Source organism: Schistocerca serialis, chromosome 2, assembly GCF_023864345.2.
Source record: "Schistocerca serialis cubense isolate TAMUIC-IGC-003099 chromosome 2, iqSchSeri2.2, whole genome shotgun sequence".
NCBI classification, from domain to species: Eukaryota; Metazoa; Arthropoda; class Insecta; order Orthoptera; family Acrididae; genus Schistocerca; species Schistocerca serialis.
This window is the reverse complement of record NC_064639.1, coordinates 437,654,173-437,671,583: the sequence shown is the minus strand read 5'-3', so window position 1 is coordinate 437,671,583 and position 17,411 is coordinate 437,654,173. Positions and strand designations below refer to the sequence as shown.

General features: G+C 40.5%; 1 protein-coding gene across 1 annotated transcript in view; it reads left to right on the top strand.

The window, feature by feature from the left end:
• The window catches only part of LOC126456043 (uncharacterized), a 197,074-nt gene that overhangs the window by 113,322 nt on the left and 66,341 nt on the right, over positions 1-17,411 (top strand). The window contains exons 7-8 of the mRNA XM_050091797.1: positions 12,288-12,421; positions 14,495-14,602. Of these exons, the coding sequence (XP_049947754.1) occupies positions 12,288-12,421; positions 14,495-14,602 (242 nt within the window). The remainder of the gene's footprint in view (positions 1-12,287; positions 12,422-14,494; positions 14,603-17,411) is intronic.

The following is a 17,411-nucleotide window of genomic DNA, read 5'->3' as shown; positions in this document are numbered from 1 at the left end:
ACTTACTTTGTGGACGTACCTCGTAATATGTATGGGTATGAATTGCAATGATCATATTGGTTCAGTTGTTGGTAAAGCAGGTCGTAGGCTTCGGTTTATGGATGGAACACTAAGGAAGTGTAATCCGTCTACAAAAGAGACTGTTTACAAATGACTCGTGCTACATGTCCTGGAATATTGCTCAAGTCTATGGGACCTGTACCACATAGGAGTAAAAGGGGATATTGAACGTGTACAAAGGAGGACAGCATGACTGACCACAGGTTTGTTTAATCCGTGGGAGTGTGTCACAGACACAGAGATACTGAAGTAACTGAACTGGAAGACTCTTGAAAACAGACGTAACTATCCCGAGAAAATCTATTACCATACGGACATTCAAGAACCGTTTTTATATGATTACTCTGGTGATATACAATAACTCCCTACGTATCACTCACGTAGGGATTGTGATAAGATTAGAATAATTACTGCACACACAGACGCATTCAATCAATCATTCTTCTCGCGCTCTATACATGAATGGAACAGAAAGAAACCCTAATAAATACACAAAGGGACGTACCCTCTGCCATACGCCCCACGGTGGTTTGCAGAGTTTAGCTGTAGACCCATTTAGTTGTATTTTTCACATAATGAAACTAATTATGTACCGTAATGCTCTTAGTTTTTATCATTGCTTACCTAATGACTATTAAGACTAATAATAATCTACTTCAAATGACACATTATTCCAGGTGAAAGTCTTAGCAACAGAACACTTATCTTATCAGGACACATGTGTACTTTTTACATCACAACTAAGATATTAATTGTATCAATGGTTGATCCAAGCTATACTAATCATAGAATGTTCATTCACTGTATGTAATTGAAAGATGTAAGTAGTTGACAATATTATAATATTATATATCTGTTAAGTCAGTTTCAATGCGCTGCCAGTGCTCTCATATTCTGATGATAGGAAAACAATATATACACCATTCGCTTGGTTATTGGTGGCATTCTTTTTCGAGCATGTCTTTAGTTTGCACATGCTTTGTGCACATCCCTACAGATGACACTTTTCATCTAGGTGTCGCGACAGTACCTAATGCTTACTGCGTATGTACTTGCTCTTCCAAACAACAGTCCATACGAGTAAACCAGTAGCATCTTTACCTGTGGTTACTCGTACCTCAGGCACTTGGGCTATGCACGGCTCCATTTAAAAAGAATAACTCGGTGTAGTCAGAGCGTCGAGCCACGCAAATCATAACCCGTAGCTGTGACCCTGCAGTCAAATAGCCTATGCATTGGCTAGAATTGCGAGTTAATATCTACAAAATAAAAGTTAAATGAATAACAAAGAGTTCTATTCTAATGCCAGTAATTGATGAAGACGACAAAAAATGTTTAATAATTTTTATTCAAGAAAAGACATTTCAAATAAACAGAAAGTGGTTCTACGATATTGAATTGAAATAGACAAAAAATACCCATAAGTGCTATATATCATTTAGTAATCGTGAAAGCGTTACGGAGATGATAAACTCCAGTGGAAGACTCAGCAGAAGAGACGCTCAGTAGCTCGGTACGGGCTTTTGTTGAAGTTTCGAGAACATACCTTCACCAAGGAGTCAAGCAGTATATTGCTCCCTCCTATGTATATCTCGCGAAGAGACCATGAGGATAAAATCAGAGAGATTAGAGCCCACACAGAGGCATACCGACAAACCTTCTTTCCACGAACAATACGAGACTTAAATAGAAGGGAGAACCGATAGAGGTACTCAAGGTACCCTTCTCCACACACCGTCAGGTGGCTTGCGGAGTATGGACGTGGATGTAGATTTCGTTATCACAGTACACGAAATATTCACTAGCTCAAAAGGGCTCAACATAACGATTAACAATTGACACGCGCAATGCAAAGAATAGTAACTCCTATTTTATTCATTCACAGTTCCGTAAATCAAGCGGAAATACACTCCTGGAAATGGAAAAAAGAACACATTGACACCGGTGTGTCAGACCCACCATACTTGCTCCGGACACTGCGAGAGGGCTGTACAAGCAATGATCACACGCACGGCACAGCGGACACACCAGGAACCGCGGTGTTGGCCGTCGAATGGCGCTAGCTGCGCAGCATTTGTGCACCGCCGCCGTCAGTGTCAGCCAGTTTGCCGTGGCATACGGAGCTCCATCGCAGTCTTTAACACTGGTAGCATGCCGCGACAGCGTGGACGTGAACCGTATGTGCAGTTGACGGACTTTGAGCGAGGGCGTATAGTGGGCATGCGGGAGGCCGGGTGGACGTACCGCCGAATTGCTCAACACGTGGGGCGTGAGGTCTCCACAGTACATCGATGTTGTCGCCAGTGGTCGGCGGAAGGTGCACGTGCCCGTTGACCTGGGACCGGACCGCAGCGACGCACGGATGCACGCCAAGACCGTAGGATCCTACGCAGTGCCGTAGGGGACCGCACCGCCACTTCCCAGCAAATTAGGGACACTGTTGCTCCTGGGGTATCGGCGAGGACCATTCGCAACCGTCTCCATGAAGCTGGGCTACGGTCCCGCACACCGTTAGGCCGTCTTCCGCTCACGCCCCAACATCGTGCAGCCCGCCTCCAGTGGTGTCGCGACAGGCGTGAATGGAGGGACGAATGGAGACGTGTCGTCTTCAGCGATGAGAGTCGCTTCTGCCTTGGTGCCAATGATGGTCGTATGCGTGTTTGGCGCCGTGCAGGTGAGCGCCACAATCAGGACTGCATACGACCGAGGCACACAGGGCCAACACCCGGCATCATGGTGTGGGGAGTGATCTCCTACACTGGCCATACACCACTGGTGATCGTCGAGGGGACACTGAATAGTGCACGGTACATCCAAACCGTCATCGAACCCATCGTTCTACCATTCCTAGACCGGCAAGGGAACTTGCTGTTCCAACAGGACAATGCACGTCCGCATGTATCCTGTGCCACCCAACGTGCTCTAGAAGGTGTAAGTCAACTACCCTGTCCCCCATTGAGCATGTTTGGGACTGGATGAAGCGTCGTCTCACGCGGTCTGCACGTCCAGCACGAACGCTGGTCCAACTGAGGCGCCAGGTGGAAATGGCATGGCAAGCCTTTCCACAGGACTACATCCAGCATCTCTACGATCGTCTCCATGGGAGAATAGCAGCCTGCATTGCTGCGAAAGGTGGATATACACTGTACTAGTGCCGACATTGTACATGCTCTGTTGCCTGTGTCTATGTGCCTGTGGTTCTGTCAGTGTGATCATGTGATGTATCTGATCCCAGGAATGTGTCAATAAAGTTTCCCCTTCCTGGGACAATGAATTCACGGTGTTCTTATTTCAATTTCCAGGAGAGTAGTTAGTCCTACTCTGGAGCACAATCATACCTCCCGAAATATCAAGTCCAATCGGAAGTTAAAGTATGGTAGCCGACGTTCACTGCCCAGAACGTCACATCTTCGCAGTCAGATTCTACTCGTTATTATAGGCATGCCTTCCTCTTTCCAACTTCACATAAACTGTCCAGAATTGTTCCTTTGAGCTCCTCACTCGTCAAGTCCCACCCATCACTTGATTCCCATAGGGGTTCCGTTACTATCTGCTTTTCCATTTACTGAATGCCATCCTCACAAAAAATAAGTTGTTCTTAAGCTATGCAGACATGATTTGTGATCGCTTCCCGGACTAAACTAATATATTAACAACGACATTTAAATAAAGAAATGTTATCAACACTGTCACTCAGATAATTTACATTAATTATAAATGAGGTTTGTCCATAAGTAAATATGCCAGATTCTTTCGCAAGTGCGCTCAGGTTAAACGACAATGAATTGTCGCTGAATATTATTTAAACATTATTTGTTACACGTGCAAATAAAGTTGTGACGGCGCGGTGGCTGATGGGAGCGACCGTAAAGGCATTTCCCATTTACGGTAGCTCCCGTCAGCCACCGCGCCGAGTGTCAACTTTGCGCGAGTAATAAGACTTCTTGAAAGAAGCAGCTTTTGGTTGTGTTTTGAAGTGTGGCGTCCGCTAACAAATGAGATTGACGACGTTTCTATGAGCACACTTCTTTAATAGCACTTGGAAACAACATTTAAATAAACTTACTGGCAAAATCTTAAACTTTATATTAAAAAACACAAGATGACAAAATATGAGGTATCGTACTGTATGCTGTATTCATTTGCTGTGTAAACGTGGAGAATACGATGTTCTGACACACATTTGCACAATGAAAAAGATATAAAAGACGTTGTAAATCAACAACAAAAATATGCAGATATGTAGCTTTCAGGTATAATGGCTATAGTGCAACGCTATCATATGAGATACCCTTTGTTGAAATCGCATGATGCGATTAAAAGTTTTTAATTCAGAGGTACATTATATAATTGTTTATTCACTGTGAAATATTAGCTTCTGTAGTTCTGAAGATATTGAAACGTTGTTGTGCCATTGGATGCAACTTATTTTCTGGTACTGCCGATGTACTCAGATTTGCATTAATATTTGATTGTAAATTACACACATCAAAAGTTTTGCATCACCCCGGTTCCCAGAACTCCTGAAGATAGACGTTGACTGGATGTTGTATCGCATACCCAGTCCCTTTGACTGTTTAGAGATGTTGCTAAACCCGCCCAAAGATGTAAACAGCCATGCATGGTCAGCACCTATTGGACAGAGGGGGTCCGGCAGCCGATTAGTTCGTCATTCCACCAGTAAGGACGTACACAGTTCATGTTGTCTGTAATTCGATTATGCCTAGATGGTCAATACTGTGCTTCGATCGCATCCGCATTGTTACTTTGTGCCAGTGAGGGCTCTGAACAAGGGAAGTGTCCAGGCGTCTCGGAGTGAACCAAAGTGATGTTGTTGAGACAAGGAGGAGATACCGAGAAACAGGAACTGTCGATGACATGCGTCGCTCAGGCCACCCAAGGGCAACTTCTGCAGTGGATGAGCGTTGCCTGCGGATTATGGTTTGGAGGAGCCCTGACAGCAACGCCACCATTTTGAATAATGCTTCTCGTGCAGCCACAGGACGTTGTGTTAAGACTCAAACAATGCGCAATAGGCTGCATGATGTGCAACTTTACTCCCGACATTCATGGTGAGATCCATCTTTGCAACCACGACATCATGCAGCGCGGTACGATGGGCCCAGCAACATGCCAAATGGACTGCTCCGGATTGGCATCACATTCCCTTCACCGATGAGTGTCGCATGTCCCTTCAACCAGACAATTGTCGGAGATGTGTTTGCAGGCAACCCAGTCAGGTTGAACACATTAGACACACTGTCCAGTGAGTGCAACAAGGAGGAGGTTCCCTGATGTTTTGGGGTGGCATTATGTGGGGCCAATGTACGTCACAGGTGGTCATGGAAGGCACCGTAACGGCTGTACAATACGTGAATGCCATCCTTCTGCCAATAGTGTAACCCTATCGGCATCATATTGGCGAGGCATTCGTCTTCATGGATGAAAATTTGCGCCCATATTGTGCACATCTTGTGAGGGTGGTTCGATGAACACTCTGCCAGGCACTTGAGTGTGATTTGCAGAGTATCCATGTAGATGTAGAATGACTTCCTTCAGGATAACGTCGCCGCTCGACTAGAGTGGCCAACATGTCCTCCAGACATGAACCCTATCAGACATGCTGGGGATAGATCGAAAAGGGCTGTTTATGGACGACCTGACCCACCAACCACTCTGAGGGATTCGCCATTGAGGAGTGGGACAATCTGGACCAACGGTGCCTTGATGAACTTGTGGATAGTATGCCACAACGAATACAGGCATGCATCAGTGGAAGAGGATGAGCTACTGGGTATTAGAAGTATTGGTGTGTACAGCAATCTGGACCACCACCTCTGAAGGTCTTGCTGTACGGTGGTACAACAAGCAATGTGTGGTTTTCATGTACAATAAAAGGGTGGAAATAATGTTTATGTTGATCTCTATTCCAATTTTCTGTACGGGTTCTGGAACTCTAGAAACCGAGGTGATGCAAGACTTTTTTTTGATGTGGGTATTATACACATTCGAAGAGCTATGAGAAATTATCTTTCAGTTTTTCTCAAAGCCCACTATAGCTCAGAGCACAGCCAGCCCCCCCTTAAGCCATCATTGCATTGTCCATATACCTCTTATGGGATCTTCCCCGCATTTGGTTCTCTGCTAATACACGTGGTTCCCTGGAGCGGCCGCAGCAGCCCACCTGGCTACGAAGTGATCTCAGCCCTGGGGCTGCACAGCTTCGCAAACAAATTGTTTATGTTGTATCAGTTCTAGGCAGCAGATTAACTTGTCTAAATACGCTTAGCATTACAGTGTATTATCATTAATATAATAACTAAAGTTTTTTGTTTTGTACTTAATGTACCTATTTATTTTCATTGTATAATATCATGTTGCATATCTTGCAGGATCAAGGTGTGATAACAGGCCAGTATTTGTGTAATTTGAGCACATCAGTCTTTATCTAGTTACCATTGTTACCAGTGGCATTCCCTCGGAGACCATCGCTGCTTGATGGCCAATAGTGTAGCATCAGTGGGGGTGTTCCTGCTGCACCCATCACTTCTGCTGTGTGTAATACTAATATGGTGCATGTAGCATTCCAAATCAAAGTTGTTATAACAAGCCAACTATACTTCTGTGTCTTCGACCTGTAATCAGAATGTAACATTATGCTGTTACCATGGTCACCGGTATTGTCATTTTTTAGCCATCCTTGCCCTAAATGTGTTTTAAAAGAGCCCATAGAGGGTACCTTGTCTCCTTCTAATGTCAATAGTTTTTTGCTTTATTATACTTTTGCAGTTCTCTATTACCTCTGCTGTACATAATTTTTATGGTGCATTATGTTCAGAATAGTATGTGTACACATACACTAATCCTAAGGCAAATGTAAACAATGTACTATTATTTTCTCCACAAATGAGATATCATATTTTGCTGCACTGCTTAGTTTCCATTTGTGAAATATCTTCACATCCCGATGAGCATATAGGCCTTTAATTCAACCAAAATCTGGATAGAGCAACAAATAACTTTCAGCATTCAGTATTGTGGCCATTACAATTGGCTCAGTGCAAAGTAATTGCCATTAGCAATTCCTTTTACTTAACAAATGGCTTTCAGATAATTGCATACTAAAATGTAGTTACCTATTCGTATGGAGTTTGTAAGACACTGTACAGTTAAAGCACTGCTGACATTGCACTTCCATTGTCTGACAAAATGGATTCCAATTTACTGAATCAGGGTATAAAATCATTGAATACATTTGTCATAATCCATGCAAGTCCCGTACATCCTTACAAAGTTGGAAAATATATCCTAAAGAAGTATTACATATTTTACACCTGTTCTAATTTGAGGGAAAGGGCCATAAACATTGACACTAGCTGTAGTGGCTTGGTTGGTAGAAACAGGTGTAACTCACCTTTCATGCAGACATACTATGGCTTCATCTTCTGACACAAGACAGATGTACAACGCTTTGTACTTTCACAATGCATCTTTGGGAAGTAACAATACTCCCAATTTTGTCCCACATTTTACCGCACTGAAGTGACCATAAGCCTGCTGCGTATATCAGATCAGACAGTCTCCAGCTTCAGTCAGGATGCGAACACACCATGTATTTGATTTTTAGGTGTTGTCAGAAGAATAATACGGTATTAAATATTTGATAGTGTGCAGTCAGAGATATGGTTGGGCTGTGAAGAAATTGTTCCTTTATTACCTATTAACATTTATCGGCACCTTGCATATCGGCCATGTAGTTGAACAAGTACAGGAAATACCTCTGGCAAATTGAGTTTGCCTCGAACATGAATAATTTCAAAGGTACATTGCTTTAACACTGATGTTGAATGTGCTAAATGTTCATGCAATGGTCTAATTAAACAGAGATGTAAAGGCTTGGTGGCACAGTGTACTAATAAATGCAATAGAGGAATGGCAAGCACTTCTCAGTGCTGCAATATGGTCACTAGCAGCTGGTCAGTAAGTGACTGACAACACTACGGTACATATCACAAATTTGCCTTCAGTGTTATGAATGTGAAACAAACCTGCCCCAAGGCCAAATTCTGACACATCTGTAGCCAGACAAAAATCCTCATTCATGTCAGGATGACAAAGAATGTTTGCACTGCATAAAGCTTCCTCTTTCTGTCAGTTCTGACTATCATTCAACCAGTATCAGTGTGCATATTTCTTAAGCAAATTTGACTGAGCTGCACTGCTGAATAGTTGATTCAGCAAAAAAACTGCTAATAAAAGGACACGAACTTGAGAACTGACTTGGTTTCTAAGTCTTGGGAATAGGAAAGTTCCTAACAGCACTCAATTTACGTTGGTCAGGTTGTGTACCCTCCAGTAAAATAATATGTCCCAGATAGTTGATACTGTGTGCAGCAAATTTTGATTTCAGCAGGTTGGCAGGAATTCAAGAGTCCTCAAATTGTGGCAAAACCTTAAACAATGACACAAGATGTTCTCGCCATGTGTTGCAATAAGCAAATCATCTACAAAAACCATGAGACAAGAAGTCAGGGCCACAGACAGTGTACATGGTGGCTATAAAAACTTCAGAACTAACATTTAAACAAAAGATTGACACCTTCTACTGGTAACTGTGATCAACAAATATGACAGCAGTGTATTTGAGAAAAGCTGGCCGCGGTGATCTAGCGGTTCTAGGCACTCAGTCCGGAACCACGCGACCGCTACGGTCGCAGGTTCGAATCCTGCCTCGGGCATGGATGTGTGTGATGTCCCTAGGTTAGTTAGGTTTAAGTAGTTCTAAGTTCTAGGGGACTGATGACCACAGATGTTAAGTCCCATAGCGCTCAGAGCCATTTGTATTTGAGAAACTCCTTCCCAGAGGAACCCACTAGCATGATCATCACAAGTCAGTGCTGGTTAAGAATTTGACACCATAGAAACACTGAATCTTTTCAAAGTTTTCTGGCTGAGTCTGTATAGGAACCAGAGTTTTATTTACATCTCGTGCGTCTTGAACAAGTCTGACACTTCCATCAAATTTAGAAACTGTTAATAATGGACTAGAATATGGCTACCTGAGGGTTGAAAAATTTATCAACATAGCATATTTCTGCTCTCCTTAGTAATAGCCAAATGCTTTGCCCAGAGGTCGCTATAGGAAGCATGACAATGCTTTGTGAGGATATACATCTATTGTACATTCGTATCAGTGTACCACTTATTATATCTCTTAAAAAAAATAATGTAACTATTTATTTTTAGAGGAAACACTCTCCTAGTAAATTTGTTTGTCTTTTGATTTATCGTGATCTGTTACTGATTTTTAGTGAAGTTAGTTTTTACGTTTAGCTTTAAAAAAATACAAGAGAGATATAAGAAGCAAAATAATGAATTTTGTAGGTTGCCAATTACGTATTATATCTGGTTTTATCGAGCGCCAGGCTCCCTACAAATTACTGTAAATGCAATAGCGTAGTGTTACTCGGCTCCAGTTCACTATCACAGAAAATAGACAAGTTTTAATAAAATTATTTCACTGGATTCCTTTAATTAATTTCACTGAATATTTTTACACAATTTCTTCCTCTCCGGCTATCAGACATTGTGTTGTGAAAAAAATATTTTTAAATGTACCGCGTAATGGCAGCTATATGTTAACAGTCAGAGATCACTGTTACTCGCTCCGCAGCAGCTGGAAACATACTAAGTAATTTTCATTAAATATTCTTTTCATAAGATAAATGTGGCGTAGGTTCTTGAAATAACACACGGAGATCACTTTATACTAATATATTCTTACTAGGACACAGTTTACACCATTAAATATTTGCAATTACGTTACGACAGAAACAAATGCTAGCGCAGCACAATAACTTGCGTACCTTATTCCAGCTAACACCAGAACGAACAGACCAAACAGACTAGACAGAAGAATGGCATTGCATTGTATTTTATACTCTTACAAACATAATATTTCTTTTAATTACTTACACATTATAATCTCATGCAATAAAAATGTCTTTTTTCCATCTATCGATCCATATAGTATATTTTTACAGTTAGTGTTATTACCTTTCGCAGATAAATCGATGTTTGCAATTCATTTTGAGTCACATACTGTCATTTTTATTTGTTTCACCTTGATAATGGTGAATATTGCAAAAGGGACACTACACACTCAAGATTGCTCTTAAAATACTGCTTCAAATTCTTGCAAAACATCAACTCACTTCTCAGTGTAATAGAGATAACCAGATTCATTAGCTTGGTGTACAGTGAATGGGCATGTAGCAAGTGATTGTGTGTTCAGCAGTTTATTATCAGTGATGTCACAAATGTATTGTATTTTTAATGTTTGCCAAAACTGCTCATGGTCCACATCACTCTGAATCAAATTGGTGGTGACAATGTCACAATCTACACTGATGTGGATGGCAGCTAATCCACAGGTGGATCCTAGTGTTTATGTGGTCTAATACAGTGGTTCCTACCAAATGTTTGGTCACCAAACTGTTGACTGCCAGGAACAAATGCTCCAATTTACTTTCCTGTATTTAAATGTAATACAGAGCCTGCCATCTCACGATCCCTATGTGAGTGATATGCAAGGGGTTGTAGCATATTCCTAAAGTCATCATTTACAGCTAGTTCTTGAAACTTCGTCAACAGGGTTTCTCAGGATAGTTAATGACTATCTGTCTTCCAGTTCAGCTTCTTCAGTATCTCTGACATTTTCCCACAGATCAAACAGACCTGTGACCATTCGTGCCACCCTTCTCTGTATAGGCTTAATGTGTGTGGTGGAAGCCTTCAGTGGTGTGTAGTGAACCCACTCACTCAGACACCATCCGCAGAAATGTACAGAGCACTAGCTCGTGCAGACTGGTCAGTGTAATAAATACTTTGTATCCTTCCATTGTGCACCGTAGCATAAATGTGTGTCATGTAATAAAGGAGTCAGTGTATCTCTTCCTATATTCCTATCCAAATGATAGTGTGTGTGTGTGTGTGTGTGTGTGTGTGTGTGTGTGTGTGTGTGTGTGTGTGTGTGTGTGTGTGTGTGTGTGTGTGTGTCATGGCAGTAGAAAAGTTCCTAACTGCCACCATTATTTTACACCACAGTAATGTCGCCATGTCGTATTACTACTCCTAGGCAATGTCATAACATTTACGTAGACCATTGTTTTAATGTACCTAAGGACTGGATTTGTACACATCTATTGATGTTCAGTATTAATTTTCAAAACTATAGTAGGCTGTCAATTGTTAAAATGTGTGAATCGTTTAAATAATGCACAATTGTGAATTTATGATCTCGAACTCAGCTTTTTAATTTTTTTAAATCCGCAGAATTGTAAGAAATAGATCCAGAACTGTAGACAGGATGGAGGAAGACAGTTGTATGATGGAGTGATTGTAGAAATGTCATTGGGAACAATACTTGGCTGCAAGTTACGAAAGGAAACAAAATTATTTAAAAGACTGAGACATATGTCTGATGTGCAGATAGGCAGAACACAAGTGAGGGAATCTTCACTGCCTATCATGACCTTCCACTATGGTGAACAGAAACCAAGTGATGAGTCTCTCTGGTGATTGTACTGGTGGGAAAAATAATTATTTTTGCTTAATTAACCATTAAAATGTAATTGGATATTACCTTTAGAAGATAAATGACAGGTAATTAATAATGGTAAGAAGTTATGTCATTAGTTACACTAACTGGACAACAAATTGTGACGTATCATTAATAAAGTGATACGGGCAAATGGCTGACTTTGGGAGAACAGTAGAATCCGTGTCCTAGGATGACTTTGACCTGTGACATTGTAGTTAGACAACTGCCTCAGTACTTTAACCTGTGACCTTGAAGATAAGGGGGCAAATGTCTCAGGACATCAGCCCCTGATGCTGCTCCTGCCCTTGGCATTTCTCCTAGCTGATAAGGAGAGTGATAAACCCTTCATTCTCATATTCTCTTCACTACCCAACTCTTTACTTGGACAGTAAACTGAAGGTGATTAGTATTGCTCTTTTTTTATTGCTTTTAAATCTATATTCCAGGGAGTAGTTAGAGATTTGGCTCACTAGAGTGTTTCGGTTGTTTTCAGCCAAATACCAAAATTGCCACACCAGATGGTAGTGGAGAAGAGGGATTTACAGTTGAGAAGAAATGGGATTAGTAGATCCCACATATGGACACATCCATTTGTACTAAGTTACGTGTATTGTTGTATTTCCAGGGAATGCCATTCCCAAGATTATAGCTGCAGACTACCCTACTGGTATGGAAGGAGACTACGCTGGTGCTGTGGAGGCCACAGCATCAACTGCATACACAGTCACTAGTCCTGGTCTGGATGCTACCACTCCTAAGGTACCAACTCTCAACCAACTATTTTGTCTGTTAGGGAACTACAATGTACAAACACAATTATGTAATAGTAAACTGCTGTAATGTAACCAGATGAGACTTCAGAATGTATTTTCTTTAGTACTTACTGGTGTATCTTCAAGTTAGCTCCACATGTTAAAGTATGAAAACTGCAGTAGCAGTTAAGTAATTCAACAGCTGATACGTCATAGTTTCAAATGTGACACAACTACTTTCATGGGCACTCAGTAGCAGCAATTTTGGCATAACGTCCACATAGCTTGCTGGGGAAAAGCAGCTGCATGCCAGTGTGTGCATGCCTCTTCAGATCTTAGTTTGTGTATTAGACAGCTTTTCAGCTGTGCTTGACATTGGACCTGCAGATGTGGTCATCTAATTTAGATTTCTGGTGATTCCTCTGAATTCCTGAAGGTGAATAAAGAGTATGGTTCTTTGAATTGGAATGCAGCCTATTTCTTTCCCCATCCTTTTTTGAACTAGTGCTTAGTTTCCAATCTTGTTCTTAAATGGATGTTGGTTCACTTTCTTTTAGACATATAATTGTGATGTGAGACCAATTTCCAAGGTCATGTGGGAAATATGGTTTCTCCCAATGTAATCATCGTAAAATTGATGATTACAGTACGGTGTAAAACAGGACACTTTGTATTTAATTTAGTACATAACGTACTGTTGGAGAGCTGACAATTGTAACTAACTAATGCATAACTTGCAAATTATGACTTCCTTTGAATAAAATGTGAAGCAGTAAACTTCACGCTGGTTTAGTAGCAATTTGACATTTTCCCTCCTATAGTGTTCTATGGTTAAGGACTGCAGTGTGTCCACAGTAAATCTTGTCACCATTTCTTATCTCGGTTGGTATCTACCTGCAGAAAATGTACTGATCAATTCTCACTAGGCAATACACCTCTAGGCCAACATGTTGTTATTAGCATTATTCGAAGTTGGCAGCATATTGGCAATGGGGAAGCATTTCACTATTTTTATCGCAACACTGAACTTGAAGAAAGTGCTGCTGGAAAATGAAATGTCTTCTGCTGGCACAGTGATACCCAATAGTGAGAGTTTCTCTCAAATTATCAATATAACCAGGAATTGCAAGTTTACATCCAAAGGTGGGGCTGCTGGCATATTGTAGAGGAATAACAAAAAAAAAAATATTCTTAAAACCTCGAGCAACCCTAAAGACAAGTTTCTGGGAAAAAATATGAAACTAAAATGTTGGTTGGATTACCACAAGTTGTTGCCAGATTTAAAGAGCTCATAGTAGGCATTTAGAACTTCAGTAAAGTACAAGAATACACAGAATCATTTGGCATTCCCGTGCATGGAGGAACTGAGTGTTTTACTTCTTAACGAATAGGCAATTGTTGAGTATTTTGTATGTTATGTAAGCTGAGTGAAACATACAGATTCCCAAGATCAACTGAGTCTTCTACTGTGACTCAAAGGGCGGTTGTTTGCTAGCTTGCCATCTCGTAAACAGAATGGGGGACAACTCACTTTTGAGCAAAAAGAAAGTAGTGCTAGTTGATGTGCTGCTCATTAAAGCATCATGGAAGAAGCATGCAAACATTGTCATTAGTGTTCAATGAAAGTGAAGGCTAGAGAATAGGATAAGTATGTAGTTGCTGCTGCAACCAATCGGCATTTGTTGCCATAAATTTGATGGAAAATAGTTTTTTTTATAGTGGCAATTTGATTTAAATACCTAGTAAATTGACAAGGTATTAATGGCCTAATGTGTTATTACATTTATGAAGGTGACAAATTTCAATGTTTTTTATGACTATAAAATCAACTCATTAACAGATTAAACAGGGAAATGCTAAGGAAATGTGTAGATCATTATGAGTATAGTTTACTTTTTTCTTTGTTAATGCAAGGCATAGTGATTAAAAGGGGGCTCCAATTCAAATGTGAGGGTATGAATCTTTTTGTTATTTCAGTACTTCCCTTTTCTATTAAAAACAAATTACTGTTATCAGTGTAACATTTTATTCCCACTTAGCTTCCTAATGTAAAGTGACCACCTGCTTCTGGTGTTTCCAGACTTGGGCACATGGACAGTACATGCTAACTGCCAAACCAGGCATCACAGTTCCAGAACCAAACACTGGCATTCACTTCCCTTCTCAACCTTCTGGGACAGCATTTCAGGTAACCGCCACTCAAAGGGAAGTTTCAGATGGTGGTGGTGGTTGTGACAGTGATGACTGAATTGCATCCTTTTGTTGGGTGGGACATAGTCTCTAAATTTTTGAAGTAATTAGATGCTGATTTAAGGATGGTTGCCTCACAGAGATGGTTCACACAATTTGGCATAAAAATTTATTTCTTGTAAATACTAAGTCCTGATCCCTTCAAAGAGGAAATTGGTTCTCACCTCTGCATTAATGTGTTTTCAGGCAAAACAATGTTATCATTCTGTCAACATTCTTCCATAAAAGCCAGATTTATATGTTCAGAAAGTGCAAGTCACATTCCAGAATCTGCATCTTGCTGTGTGTCGATGTGTCGTAAAATGGTGAGACAGAGATTAGTCCCACCTCTGGTACAGATAGGTTAAATTGCTGTTACTGTACGTGTCTTTTAAATGACAGAAATCGACCACTTCATGTTTTACACATACTGCATAAAGGGTTCTGTGACTAGATTAACTGAAGTTGTATAGTAATAAAGCCTTGCTGGTAGTACAAGAAGTATGTCTCGATATCTTCATTTCCAGTAACACCAGGCTGCTTTTCTTATTGAATTCTGTTATCTAATCATAATACAAAGGTCCCACTTACTTAGTATCCTAACTGTGCCCATACATAAAAGAAAAACATTTGCAAATGCCTTTGCTGTTGCTGCTGTCTGCCTCTGGAACAAGCTACCTGTAATCAGTGCACCACTCATTACGCACTTTATTTTAAGGGGAAGCAATTCTTTCTTTCACTCTCACAATGTTTACCCAAATATTAAACCATTGGGTGAACTTCCCCCATGTCAAATAGCAAAGCCAATGCTCCCATCTTCTCCCAGTTATGCTTCTTTCTCTTTTTTTATCTCAGAGTCATGCCACTTTCTGTTCCCTTATATCCATTACCTCTTTGTTATTAAGTTTGCCTCTCTCTCCCTTGTCCATTGCCCTCTCTCATATCCATTGCTACTTTCACTTGTAATTAAAACCTACCTTCCCATTACTTCTATTTATTGTCATACTTATCGAATACAAATTTAAACTGCATGCTTTTTATTTGTAATACTGTTACTTTTAGTTTTCTAACATACTATAACATGCTTATCATAATATATGTAATGTAAAATATCTAGAATGCCTGGATATATGTAAAAGTGTGCCCAATGGCACTAATCTTGCTAGGGTAAATAAACAGATATATAAAAATATTGTAATTTACAATTAAAGCTCAGGAACAAATTAGGTCATTTAAAGATCATGGAGCTTTACTGGAAGACTGTGATCATTAGAAATTAACATCATAAATACTTCCATGCTCCCATTCCCAAAAAGGACAATTTTAGCAATATGTCAAATAAACTAATTTTTTCCCTAACATTACTTCTATGATCACTGAAAAAATACTTGTGCTAAATACTTACCTGTTTCACACACAGCTCTAGGTGCATTATCGCTGTTCTGTAAAAAAATTTACCATGCTGCTAGACAGCTCACAGACACATTGCTCTGTGATCTGCCTGTGTGCACACCAGTGAGTGGTCTGGGAGGGGTGGGAAGAGTGAGGGGGGGGGGGGGTGCAAGCAACACGTTCACCCCTCAAAATTGGATGGAAATGTTTGACAGCCTGGTACATAGTAAGCAGCTCCATGTTTATAGTGCTCATTTAATTTGTGGCTCTGTAAGTTGCCTAGAAAAAACGCCATGCGTTGCCAAGATCACTGTGTGTTTTGCTGTAAGGCTATGCCCAGTGCTACCTGACTGGTGTCGATCAAAAGCCTGATAGGTGTGCCAGGCTTCAGGTGTGTGAACGATGCATCTGCTAGTGTTGTCTTCATGTTCAAAGGTTTAGGTGATTCTACAGACCACATGATTTTTCTGTTACTGGAAGTGTTTATACTGGAGAGACGAAGATAAAGGGGCCGCTACACAACTGCAATGTGTGCTAAATGATGATAGTAAAAATTCACCATGCCAATGAAATGTGTAAGGTCCTTGTATGTGGTAGGCCATGATGTATTCTGAATACCTAAAATTTTATCACGTCTCTGTTCCAATCCAGTGGCGGAAACCTCATATCCCAAAAAAGAAATCCTTATTTTTTACAAATGCATACTTCACTGCATTGATAAGGATACCAAAGTCTTCAAGACTTCGGAAGAGTTGGCACGAATGTTGTAAATGTTCTTGCAAGGTTTTAGAAAAGGAGATTTCATAACATACTATGCTTAAATCTATTACGTATCTGCAATGTTGTGTAAATCATACAGCATAAAATTGTAATGAAAAAGTCTGACGGCATTATAGTGGACATTTTCTTTATGTCGTCCTTTACCATCAGAATCTCTGATAGCGGTTTCATGCAATCAATGACACTTGAAAAAAGATAACGTGCCCTGGTGCAAGTTCCCTATCCCTACATGCATAATCAGGTAGTTAATGACATTGTCAGTTTAGTTTGCTTTGTTTCTGACAGCAGAGATGGAGGGGGAGAATCTCGTTGGTTGGAAAGGGTTAGGTTACAGAAGAGTGGTAACTTTTGCAGAGTTGGCAGAATAGTTGCCTGAAGTAGCAAATTATTACTCTTTCTTTAATTAATTTACTGGTCTAAAACACACATTTACTTAGTGAGGTGTCAGACTAAAATCACTTGTCAGAATATCAGATGCTTTCAACAAGTAATAGAGAAGATCTCCAGATCTTTATTGGAGACGAGTGCTGTACTGTCGTGCAGTTTGCTAACTACTGGCCAGCTGGCTTAAGTAATGAATTAACTATACTATGAAC